Source organism: Oncorhynchus mykiss, chromosome 9 (assembly GCF_057628025.1).
Source record: "Oncorhynchus mykiss isolate SJ-2025 chromosome 9, ASM5762802v1, whole genome shotgun sequence".
Lineage (NCBI taxonomy): Eukaryota > Metazoa > Chordata > Actinopteri > Salmoniformes > Salmonidae > Oncorhynchus > Oncorhynchus mykiss.
Window position 1 is genome coordinate 82,970,248 of NC_143030.1, and position 13,619 is coordinate 82,983,866.

Sequence of the window (13,619 nt, forward strand, 5' to 3'; positions counted from 1 at the left end):
CAAAGGGAGGCTACTTTGAAGAAACTCAAATATTAAATGGATTTGTTTAAACACTTTTTTTTACGTGATTCCATATGTGTTATTTCATAGTTCTGATGTCTTCACTATTATTCTACAAATAGTGAAAATAAAAGAAAAAACCCTTGATGAGTAGGTGTGCCCAAACTGTTGACTGGTAGTGTACATGCAACTCTATTCCACATCAAGTCACTGATGAAAGTTAAAAAAAAAGAGATTTAAATTAGATTTAAAAAGAGATCAAATTACACCTTATGGAACAGTGGGGACTGTGAAGAGACACACACACAGGCACAGACACATGCATACACACACGCTAACATAGCATCTGTAATGGCTGACTATCATGATTGAGATTGTGTGTGACTTCTGAAGATGGATTCACATTCTGATAAAACACTTCAGAAAAGAATGAAAAAGCAGAGAGACGATGAGAACGGCAGTAAAGAGACAAGTGGGTAAAACGGTTTAAAAGTTTATTAGTTGAACAGAACATCGATCTTCCTGAGCGGCTCGGAATGCCATCTGAACTCAAATTACATCAGCCATTAAAATTAAAGAATAAATTAACACACAATCACAGACAGCAGAACTGCAACAGGTCTTTAGGGAATAAGATTCAGTACAAAACAACTTTATTGTCCTTCACAAGGAGGAGTTTAGTGACCTTGGCATTAGGCTTGGGTAGTATACCGTATATACTGTATACCGGGATATTTGAAAATGGCCGTTGGATGGTTTGTCAATACCGTTGAAATTATTTTTTTAAATCCGATTTTGAATATTTGAATCTATTTTAAGTAAATACCTGCAGTTAGCTTGTGTAATGCGTTAGGAGATAAAGAAGATCGCATTCTTAATTTCAGCGGTCACAAAAAACGTCTCCATTTTGAAGTTTACCGGTAGTCCCCCAGTCACGTGGTTTAGAAGCACACAATGACTAGAGACCGGAGCCTTGCATGTCACTCACTGTTATACACCAGGTGATCTAGTTACCGTAGGGGATTCACAACTAAATGTCGGCCAGCTAGATATCTTCTAACTATTAAAAGTTAACTGTCTACAATGTGCTAAAATGCTCTGGAGTTTTGCATTGGTTTGCTAATTTATTAGCTCGTTAGCTATCTAGCTAAGTGCTTAGCTTCTTCCAAAATCAAGCTTCACTTGGTAGCAGCAGAGAATCCCCTGAGCTGGGATGTCTGTCCTGCAATAGCTTAGGTCAGAGACCATAAAATGTTCGCAATGCGCTCGTTAGCATTTATTTACTATTTTCTATGGGATTTTACATGTACCTGTTAGCATTGCTAACCTTTAGATTTACAGGAGGTGGGGTTTGAAAATAGCAGCCCTTGTGTTCAGTGCCGACATTCCCGAATATTCCGGTATGGCACAAGGTCGGTATAAAAAGTACGACAATCTGGATACCACACAAGCCTGCAGACTGTATTATTTTCAATAGCGTTTATATAATATTTATTTTGGGGTGGGTTAGGGGCACTGGGAGGCTGAGTACTACGCAACTGCCTAGAACTATTTATACCATGGCATTGTTGAATACACCTTTTCTGATTGGCTTGAAGTGCATTCTAGAACGTGCATTATTTCTCTATAACGCACGGTATATCAGCACGGTAGAATTCAAACGCTACAGTTCATTCTTACATGTTCTAATAGTTGAGCTGCTTTTAAAAGCAAAAGTCGAAATTGAAAACATTACTAGCATTGTTGAATTCGATTGTCATAATGGCCAGCTAGGACTGATGGTTTGGTTAGTTAAACTAGCAAGTCTGTTTGCTTGGTGACCAAGGCAACTACTGTAGCTATCTAGTAAACTTGCTAGCTACTTCAGTGGATGTTAAAACACATTTCTAGCGGCAAATGTGTTAAGTTATAGCCGTGGTATGAAAGGGATATTCATTGATTGCTTATTATTATTATCATCTCGTTGATTATCCCTTACATGTTAAGTATAACTATAAGAAACAAGTTAAGTGTACCGGTAACTAAAATAAATCTAAGATGTGTCAAATCAGTGATCTGCAGCTCAGGGCTCCAGCTATGCATTTGGTTTGCTAACTTGCTAGCTAAGTTAGCTATAGGTCAAGATCAATCTTCTTGGTTACAGCAGTGACATTCTAGCCTGGGTGCCAGTGTCTTCAGCTAATCCACTTATTGTACTCCTGGTCACCGCCAAAGAGACTGGCCTTTCTGCCATCTTCAAATATCAACATTCTATCATTAATGAGCTTGAGGCGAAGACAGGAGTTGATTCTGATTCGATAACCCCTCCAATCTATCCTCCAATCACAACAATTATCCAAATATTGGAACCATCACTTTTTTTCTCTCTCCACAGAACACATTGGTATCCAGTTGCTAAGCAACCATTTTTTTGTTTGTCCAAATGAAACCAGTCTGTCAAAAGTTGCTAGCTCACTTTTAAAAACTAAATAAATACTGTAATTCAAACCAAAAATAACCCTTTGAATTTAATTTAAACCTAAAAACATAAGAACTTACCTAGCTAACAACTCAATGTTTTGATTATGACTTTGTTCTAAATTATAATTACATTTTGTCATGGAAAATATTAATAATGTTATTTCCAACAACCAATGAGCAACTCCGCCATAGATCCAGCTGCATATTGAGCGTTGAGATAGCTGATTGGCCAGTCTCTTTGGCGATGACATGGAGTGGCAAAGAGTGGAATGTTGGCTTAAGAGACTGTTACCCAGACTAGAGACATCCAACCCCTCCTGGATCCAATTTGTTTTGCGTGTCAAACCCCCCCCCTTGTGTGCACTTCTGGTAATACCGTATACCCCCGGTATGATACACAAACGGTATGACCATCCGCCCCAACCCTATAACCATTCCCCAGGTCGTTGCTGTAAATGAGAACGTGTTCTCAGTCAACTTACCGTAAAAAAAACAACAAACATCAAATGAGATCGGATTCCTTTTAGATTGCACTACGTCTGACCACAGCCGTATGGGCCCCTATTAAAACAGTGTGCAATATCAAGGGAAAAGGGTGCCGCTTGGGACGCACGTTTACACTACCACCACTGTTACCAGGGGCGTCTGCCTCGCAGAGCTGGCTGTCACAATGGCCACGCTCCAGGCTAACTACATTGCCATACGCCTGCCAGATTTCACAACACTCGGAATGGTGTTTGACATATCAGCTAAAGCCTCATCACATGATACAGCCATCTAATGTCCGACTGTGTAGTCGATGACGTGGGACACAACCGTTGGTTGGTGCAATGCAACGTTTGTAATGTAGTTGGTCTGGAAGGTGACCATCGTGTCAACAGTCATGCCACTAGTGCTACTAGTTGGCCAAATTTTTTAAAATATATATATCACCTACAGATGTCTTTTAAAACCTTACAGTGTAATGTCTTGGAATCCAGTTGCCGGGCAGTTTAGATATTACTACAAACTTTGCTTCTGGCCACTGATTCGTTTTTTAATATGTTTGTTTTGTGTTTAAAAAGGCACGTGAAGAGAGTGTGCTGGCTGTGGAAAAGCTTTGTCCGGATGACTACAGAACGTACATAGAAGTGGAAATGTCAGTGGGGGACTGGAGGACTGGAGTTGGGCCGTCGGGGGGTACTGGAGCTGGGCTGTTGTGGGGGGACTGGAGCTGGGCTGTTGTGGGGGACTGGAGTTGGGCTGTTGTGGGGGACTGGAGTTGGGCTGTTGTGGGGGACTGGAGTTGGGCTGTTGTGGGGGACTGGAGGAGGGCTGTTGTGGGGGACTGGAGGAAGGCTGTTGTGGGGGACTGGAGGAAGGCTGTTGAGGGGGACTGGAGGAAGGCTGTTGTGGGGGGACTGGAGGAAGGCTGTTGTGGGGGGACTGGAGTTGGGCTGTTGTGGGGGGACTGGAGTTGGGCTGTTGTGGGGGGACTGGAGTTGGGCTGTTGTGGGGGGACTGGAGTTGGGCTGTTGTGGGGGACTGGAGTTGGGCTGTTGTGGGGGGACTGGAGTTGGGCTGTTGTGGGGGGACTGGAGTTGGGCTGTTGTGGGGGGACTGGAGTTGGGCTGTTGTGGGGGGACTGGAGTTGGGCTGTTGTGGGGGGACTGGAGTTGGGCTGTTGTGGGGGGACTGGAGTTGGGCTGTTGTGGGGGGACTGGAGGAAGGCTGTTGTGGGGGACTGGAGGAAGGCTGTTGTGGGGGACTGGAGGAAGGCTGTTGAGGGGGACTGGAGGAAGGCTGTTGTGGGGGGACTGGAGGAAGGCTGTTGTGGGGGGACTGGAGTTGGGCTGTTGTGGGGGGACTGGAGTTGGGCTGTTGTGGGGGGACTGGAGTTGGGCTGTTGTGGGGGGACTGGAGTTGGGCTGTTGTGGGGGGACTGGAGTTGGGCTGTTGTGGGGGGACTGGAGTTGGGCTGTTGTGGGGGGACTGGAGTTGGGCTGTTGTGGGGGGACTGGAGTTGGGCTGTTGTGGGGGGACTGGAGTTGGGCTGTTGTGGGGGGACTGGAGTTGGGCTGTTGTGGGGGGACTGGAGTTGGGCTGTTGTGGGGGGACTGGAGTTGGGCTGTTGTGGGGGGACTGGAGTTGGGCTGTTGTGGGGGGACTGGAGTTGGGCTGTTGTGGGGGGACTGGAGTTGGGCTGTTGTGGGGGGACTGGAGTTGGGCTGTTGTGGGGGGACTGGAGTTGGGCTGTTGTGGGGGGACTGGAGTTGGGCTGTTGTGGGGGGACTGGAGTTGGGCTGTTGTGGGGGGACTGGAGTTGGGCTGTTGTGGGGGGACTGGAGTTGGGCTGTTGTGGGGGGACTGGAGTTGGGCTGTTGTGGGGGGACTGGAGTTGGGCTGTTGTGGGGGGACTGGAGTTGGGCTGTTGTGGGGGGACTAGAGTTGGGCTGTTGTGGGGGGACTGGAGTTGGGCTGTTGTGGGGGGACTGGAGTTGGGCTGTTGTGGGGGAACTGGAGTTGGGCTGTTGTGGGGGGACTGGAGTTGGGCTGTTGTGGGGGGACTGGAGTTGGGCTGTTGTGGGGGGACTGGAGTTGGGCTGTTGTGGGGGGACTGGAGTTGGGCTGTTGTGGGGGGACTGGAGTTGGGCTGTTGTGGGGGGACTGGAGTTGGGCTGTTGTGGGGGGACTGGAGTTGGGCTGTTGTGGGGGGACTGGAGTTGGGCTGTTGTGGGGGGACTGGAGGAGTGGAAGCTCTGCCTGGTTACATGATCTCCCTGCTGTTGCGGATGGCACAGCACAACACCATACTGAAGATCATCCCTATAACCTAGAGAGGGAAAGAGAGAGAGAGAAATATGAGATTATACAGATCCACAAAGAATTCAAAAACAAATCCAATTTTGATAAACTCCCATATCTACTGGGTGAAATACCACAGTGTGCCATCACAGCAGCAAGATTTGTGACCTGTTGCCACAAGAAAAGGGAAACCAGTGAAGAACAAACACCATTGTAAATACAACCCATATTTATGCTTATTTATTTTCTCTTGTGTACTTTAACCATTTGTACATTGTTTCAACACTGTATATATATAATATGACATTTGTAATGTCTTTATTGTTTTGAAACTTCTGTATGTGTAATGTAGAGATAGAGAGGTAGAGAGGTAGAGATAGAGAGGTAGAGATAGAGAGGTAGAGATAGAGAGGTAGAGATAGAGAGGTAGAGAGGGAAATATGTCAATAATATTTTGTCTTTCAGTCATGTTGACTGGTCTACTACCATTGCTTTAATGAGAGAGAGATAGAGAGAAAGAGAGAGAAAGAGAAAGAAAGAGAGAGAGAAAGAGAGCGAGAGAGCGAGAGAGCGAGAGAGCGAGAGAGCGAGAGAGAGAGAGTGTGTTTATGTGTCTGTCTGTGGGAGAGAGAGACAGACTCCCCAGTCCTGTTCTCACCATGACTCCAGCGATGCCGATCCCCACGTAACCGATGATGTAGAGTTTACTGTTGAAGAACTCCTTGATGCCCACCTCACAGTCCTACACACACACACACACACGTTAGAAACAACATAAAGATTTAAATTAAAGTTCCAATCTTTTGCCCAAGTTAGCGATGATGGCTATCGAGGTAGTTATCTACTGTTATTAGTCCCACCTTGGTGTCAGCTGGGGCCTCAGGGCAGAAGCTCTGGGACGTCCCACAACAGTTCAGCTGCAGGGGGAGAGGGAGTGTGGATGTTACCATTGTTACGGAGAGAATCGTGAATAATGATGAGTGACTAAGTTACAGATACACAAATATCATACCCCCAAGACATGCTAACCTCTCACCATTACAATAACAGGGGAGGTTAGCATTTTATATCATACCCCCAAGACATGCTAACCTCTAACCATTACAATAACAGAGGAGGTTAGCATTTTATATCATAGCACCAAGACATGCTAACCTCTCACCATTACAATAACAGGAGAGGTTAGCATCTTATATCATACCTCCAAGACATGCTAACCTCTCACCATTACAATAACAGGGGAGGTTAGCATTTTATATCATACCCCTAAGACATGCTAACCTCTCACCATTACAATAACAGGGGAGGTTAGCATTTTATATCATACCCCCAAGACATGCTAACCTCTAACCATTACAATAACAGGGGAGGTTAGCATTTTATATCATAGCACCAAGACATGCTAACCTCTCACCATTACAATAACAGGAGAGGTTAGCATCTTATATCATACCCCCAAGACATGCTAACCACTCACCATTACAATAACAGGGGAGGTTAGCATGTTATATCATACCTCCAAGACATGCTAACCTCTCACCATTACAATAACAGGGGAGGTTAGCATTTTATATCATAGCACCAAGACATGCTAACCTCTCACCATTACAATAACAGGAGAGGTTAGCATGTTATATCATACCTCCAAGACATGCTAACCTCTCACCATTACAATAACAGGGGAGGTTAGCATCTTATATCATACCCCCAAGACATGCTAACCTCTCACCATTACAATAACAGGGGAGGTTAGCATTTTATATCATACCTCCAAGACATGCTAACCTCTCACCATTACAATAACAGGGGAGGTTAGCATTTTATATCATACCCCCAAGACATGCTAACCTCTAACCATTACAATAACAGGGGAGGTTAGCATTTTATATCATAACCCCAAGACATGCTAACCTCTAACCATTACAATAACAGGGGAGGTTAGCATTTTATATCATAGCACCAAGACATGCTAACCTCTCACCATTACAATAACAGGGGAGGTTAGCATTTTATATCATAGCACCAAGACATGCTAACCTCTCACCATTACAATAACAGGGGAGGTTAGCATTTTATATCATACCCCCAAGACATGCTAACCTCTCACCATTACAATAACAGGGGAGGTTAGCATTTTATATCATACCTCCAAGACATGCTAACCTCTCACCATTACAATAACAGGGGAGGTTAGCATTTTATATCATACCCCCAAGACATGCTAACCTCTAACCATTACAATAACAGGGGAGGTTAGCATTTTATATCATAGCACCAAGACATGCTAACCTCTCACCATTACAATAACAGGGGAGGTTAGCATTTTATATCATAGCACCAAGACATGCTAACCTCTCACCATTACAATAACAGGAGAGGTTAGCATGTTATATCATACCTCCAAGACATGCTAACCTCTCACCATTACAATAACAGGGGAGGTTAGCATTTTATATCATACCCCTAAGACATGCTAACCTCTCACCATTACAATAACAGGGGAGGTTAGCATTTTATATCATACCCCCAAGACATGCTAACCTCTAACCATTACAATAACAGGGGAGGTTAGCATTTTATATCATACCCCCAAGACATGCTAACCTCTCACCATTACAATAACAGGGGAGGTTAGCATTTTTGGGGGGGTTGATATTTGTGCGAATAACTTTTTCACTCGTCATTATTAAGGATTCATTCAGGATTATCCGTAACCATGGTAACATCCACATTAATGTAGAAGTGTTTAGACACATATTCTATTGTTAATTGCAATAAAAGTGACTCCAAAATGACACAATACATTATTTATCATCTCATTTCTATTGGACACAAAATAATCTGAAACACAACCAAAACAAACAGCAAATGGATCCAACAGGTTTATAGAGTCACAAGTTTGATGTAGTCATTGTGTGATAGGAATATGGGACCAAATACTAAACTTCTGACTACTTTTATACATATAAGTGAATTTGTCTCAATACTTTTGGTCCACTAAAATGTGGGGGACTAAGTACAAAAATACTGTAATTTCTAAATGATTGATCAGATATGAATGGAGATCCTCTCAAATTAAAGAGTAGTACCTCCACAAAACATGGTCCCAAACGCTGTCTCACAAACACCCTCAAATTAAAGCTACCAGTCTGCACTTCAACCTCATAGTCATTGTTTAATTTAAAATCCAAAGGTGCTGGAGACAAAATAACAAAAGAAAATGTCACAATAATTATGGAGGGTAAATCGGTAGTTCTACTAGAGTTTAGTATCATTGAAATCAACAATATGCATCTATCGTATGGACTATTGGTTTTCAAGCATCGTTTTTTCACCAGAAAAAAATGTTTAGTGTTAATGTACTTACAACTTTGTGGTAAGAGTTTTGTATCATTGTGTTGTTGTTTTTGTTGTCGTTGTAGGATTTGATGTAATAGTTCTGGACATCTTCGATTATCTGTGAGAAAAGAATCAGACAAGACCATAAAAATAATTATTATATTCTGACAGGTGGCGTTACTGCGACGCAAACGCTCGTCCCTTAGCGCGACAACTCCGTCTGATTGGTTATCTGAAGTGAGACAATAAATGACAGTTGGAACCACAATAGCGTGGCGGAGTGGTGCGGTGTATTATGGGTACCTTGTCTTTGTTCAAGAAGCCAAACACACCAGCAGCAACCTCTGCGCCAAAGATTATCAGCAGGCAGGCAAAGAACTGAAACACAAAGACAGGTTAGAGTGGACTGTTTCCATGGTTTCTGATCTGGAACACAAAGACAGGTTAGAGTGGACTGTTTCCATGGTTTCTGATCTGGAACACAAAGACAGGTTAGAGTGGACTGTTTCCATGGTTTCTGATCTGGAACACAAAGACAGGTTAGAGGTGGACTGTTTCCATGGTTTCTGATCTGGAACACAAAGACAGGTTAGAGTGGACTGTTTCCATGGTTTCTGATCTGGAACACAAAGACAGGTTAGAGTGGACCGTTTCCATGGTTTCTGATCTGGAACACAAAGACAGGTTAGAGTGGACTGTTTCCATGGTTTCTGATCTGGCTTTATCCTGAGCTCTTGGGAGTAGATGATTCGGTAACATTGTATTTTTAAAAGGTACACATACTAGCCACTAATTTGTAGTGTGTATGTGTATATAAGTAGCCTTTAATAGGTCTCATGAACCATAATTAAGTGATTTCCTATTGAAACATTGTAAGTTATCCGAGTTTGACATGAATGTTGGCTGTAGGGAGAGGTATGCCCCTTAATGTCCAACAAGGTCATATCTGGACTCTTGGTATGGAAAAATGGAAAAATAAATGGACAACTTTAGCTTTTGCTTCACTACATTCCTAAAGAAAATAATGTACTTTTTACTCCATACATTATCCCTGACACCCAAAAGTACTCGATACATTTTGAAAGGAAAATGGTCCAATTGTACACAATTATCAAGAGAACATCCTTGGTCATCCCTACAGCCTCTGATCTGGAGGACTCACTAAACAGAGAACATCCCTGGTCATCCCTACTGCCACTGATCTGGAGGACTCACTAAACAGAGAACATCCCTGGTCATCACTACTGCCTCTTATCTGGAGGACTCACTAAACAGAGAATATCCCTGGTCATCCCTACTGCCTCTGATCTGGAGGACTCACTAAACAGAGAACATGCCTGGTCATCTCTACTGCCTCTGATCTGGAGGACTCACTAAAAAAATAACATACCTGGTCATCCCTACTGCCTCTGATCTGGAGGACTCACTAAACAGAGAACATCCCTGGTCATCACTACTGCCTCTGATCTGGAGGACTCACTAAACAGAGAACATCCCTGGTCATCACTACTGCCTCTTATCTGGAGGACTCACTAAACAGAGAATATCCCTGGTCATCCCTACTGCCTCTGATCTGGAGGACTCACTAAACAGAGAACATCCCTGGTCATCTCTACTGCCTCTGATCTGGAGGACTCACTAAACAGAGAACATGCCTGGTCACCCCTACTGCCTCTGATCTGGAGGACTCACTAAACAGAGAACATCCCTGGTCATCTCTACTGCCTCTGATCTGGAGGACTCACTAAACAGAGAACATCCCTGGTCATCCCTACTGCCTCTGATCTGGAGGACTCACTAAACAGAGAACATCCCTGGTCATCCCTACTGCCTCTGATCTGGAGGACTCACTAAACAGAGAACATCCCTGGTCATCACTACTGCCTCTGATCTGGAGGACTCACTAAACAGAGAACATCCCTGGTCATCCCCACTGCCTCTGATCTGGAGGACTCACTAAACAGAGAACATCCCTGGTCATCCCTACTGCCTCTGATCTGGAGGACTCACTAAACAGAGAATATCCCTGGTCATCCCTACTGCCTCTGATCTGGAGGACTCACTAAACAGAGAACATCCCTGGTCATCTCTACTGCCTCTGATCTGGAGGACTCACTAAACAGAGAACATGCCTGGTCACCCCTACTGCCTCTGATCTGGAGGACTCACTAAACAGAGAATATCCCTGGTCATCCCTACTGCCTCTGATCTGGAGGACTCACTAAACAGAGAACATGCCTGGTCATCTCTACTGCCTCTGATCTGGAGGACTCACTAAAAAAATAACATACCTGGTCATCCCTACTGCCTCTGATCTGGAGGACTCACTAAACAGAGAACATCCCTGGTCATCACTACTGCCTCTGATCTGGAGGACTCACTAAACAGAGAACATCCCTGGTCATCACTACTGCCTCTTATCTGGAGGACTCACTAAACAGAGAACATCCCTGGTCATCCCTACTGCCTCTGATCTGGAGGACTCACTAAACAGAGAACATCCCTGGTCATCCCTACTGTCTTTGATCTGGTGGACTCACTAAACAGAGAACATCCCTGGTCATCCCTACTGCCTCTGATCTGGAGGACTCACTAAACAGAGAATGTCCCTGGTCATCCCCACTGCCTCTGATCTGGAGGACTCACTAAACAGAGAACATCCCTGGTCATCCCTACTGCCTCTGATCTGGAGGACTCACTAAACAGAGAATGTCCCTGGTCATCCCCACTGCCTCTGATCTGGAGGACTCACTAAACAGAGAACATCCCTGGTCATCTCTACTGCCTCTGATCTGGTGGACTCACTAAACACAAATGCAATGTTGGTAAATGATGTCTGAGTGTTTCCCTGGCTATCTGTAAATGATGTCTGAGTGTTCCCCTGGCTATCTGTAATGATGTCTGAGTGTTGGAGTGTTCCCCTGGCTATCTGTAATGATGTCTGAGTGTTGGAGTGTTCCCCTGGCTATCTGTAAATTATGTCTGAGTGTTGGAGTGTTCCCCTGGCTATCTGTAATGATGTCTGAGTGTTGGAGTGTTCCCCTGGCTATCTGTAATGATGTCTGAGTGTTGGAGTGTTCCCCTGGCTATCTGTAATGATGTCTGAGTGTTGGAGTGTTCCCCTGGCAATCTGTAAATTATGTCTGAGTGTTGCCCTGGCTATCTGTAAATGATGTCTGAGTGTTGGAGTGTTGCCCTGGCTATCTGTAAATGATGTCTGAGTGTTGGAGTGTTCCCCTGGCTGTTGGTAAATAATGTCTGAGTGTTGGAGTGTTCCCCTGGCTATCTGTAAATGATGTCTGAGTGTTGGAGAGTACCCCTGGCTATCTGTAAATGATGTCTGAGTGTTGGAGTGTACCCCTGGCTATCATCCCTGGCTATCTGTAAATGATGTCTGAGTGTTCCCCTGGCTATCTGTAAATGATGTCTGAGTGTTGGAGTGTTCCCCTGGCTATCTGTAAATGATATCTGAGTGATGGAGTGTTCCCCTGGCTATCTGTAAATGATGTCTGAGTGATGGAGTGTTCCCATGGCTATCTGTAAATTATATCTGTAAATGATGTCTGAGTGTTGGAGTGTTCCCATGGCTATCTGTAAATTATATCTGTAATGATGTCTGAGTGTTGGAGTGTTCCCCTGGCTATCTGTAAATGATGTCTGAGTGTTGGAGTGTTCCCCTGGCTGTTGGTAAATAATGTCTGAGTGTTGGAGTGTTCCCCTGGCTATCTGTAAATGATGTCTGAGTGTTGGAGAGTACCCCTGGCTATCTGTAAATGATGTCTGAGTGTTGGAGTGTACCCCTGGCTATCATCCCTGGCTATCTGTAAATGATGTCTGAGTGTTCCCCTGGCTATCTGTAAATGATGTCTGAGTGTTGGAGTGTTCCCCTGGTTATCTGTAAATGATGTCTGAGTGATGGAGTGTTCCCCTGGCTATCTGTAAATGATATCTGAGTGATGGAGTGTTCCCCTGGCTATCTGTAAATGATGTCTGAGTGATGGAGTGTTCCCATGGCTATCTGTAAATTATATCTGTAAATGATGTCTGAGTGTTCCCCTGGCTATCTGTAAATGATATCTGAGTGATGGAGTGTTCCCCTGGTTATCTGTAAATGATGTCTGAGTGATGGAGTGTTCCCCTGGCTATCTGTAAATGATATCTGAGTGATGGAGTGTTCCCCTGGCTATCTGTAAATGATGTCTGAGTGATGGAGTGTTCCCATGGCTATCTGTAAATTATATCTGTAAATGATGTCTGAGTGTTGGAGTGTTCCCATGGCTATCTGTAAATTATATCTGTAATGATGTCTGAGTGTTGGAGTGTTCCCCTGGCTATCTGTAATGATGTCTGAGTGTTGGAGTGTTCCCCTGGCTATCTAACAATAATAATAACAACATTGTGCTTTCTGGTTTGCTTCATATAAGGACGTTGAAATGGCTTATACATTTACTGTTGATACTTCAGTATATTTAAAACCAAATACTTTTAGACTTTTACTCAAGTAGTATTTTACTGAGTGACTTTCACTTTTACTTGAGTCATTGTCTATTAAGGCATCTTTACTTTTACTACAGTATAAGAATTGGGTACTTTTTCCACCACTGAATGAAAACCTAGTAAAGGGCCTATTAGAGACTTATAAGCACACTGACGAACTACAAAGTAGTGGCTAATGTGTGTACTTCTAAGTACTACAGTGTTACTGAAGATTCTGAGTTCAGTCAAGATCGGACTAATTATCTAGCTAGCTTGATTGCGTTTTCTGCCCCTCGGGGAAGTGCGTCAACTCACCGACCCCAGCAGACACTGGGACTCTCGTATGGCTCCACAGCAGCCAAAGAATCCCACCAACATCACTAGACTGCCCGCTATGATCAGGATATACACACCTGGGGGGGGAGAGACAGAGACAGAAACAGCGACAGAGAGAGAGAGGAAAACAAATCAGATGAAAGACCATTCAGGGTATTATATATTCAGCCAGACTGGTGCAGTTCCCAGGAGCACCAGCAGAGGGCAGCATTATACCACACAAA

General features: G+C 44.2%; 1 protein-coding gene across 4 annotated transcripts in view; it reads right to left on the reverse strand.

The window, feature by feature from the left end:
• Positions 1-477: 477 nt before the first annotated feature.
• Positions 478-13,619, reverse strand: part of LOC110531298 (CD9 antigen) — a 52,680-nt gene continuing 39,538 nt past the window's right edge. For 2 of the 4 annotated variants that reach the window (XM_036989112.2, XM_036989111.2), the window contains exons 3-8: positions 13,375-13,472; positions 8,887-8,961; positions 8,612-8,701; positions 6,105-6,161; positions 5,903-5,986; positions 3,476-5,272 (exon numbers count right to left, since the gene is read on the reverse strand). In XM_036989112.2, the coding sequence (XP_036845007.1) occupies positions 5,207-5,272; positions 5,903-5,986; positions 6,105-6,161; positions 8,612-8,701; positions 8,887-8,961; positions 13,375-13,472 (470 nt within the window). In that variant the 3' untranslated portion in view covers positions 3,476-5,206. Of the gene's footprint in view, positions 5,273-5,902; positions 5,987-6,104; positions 6,162-8,611; positions 8,702-8,886; positions 8,962-13,374; positions 13,473-13,619 lie in introns of all 4 variants that reach the window. The other 2 variants (XM_036989110.2, XM_036989113.2) reach the window with 2 other exon arrangements.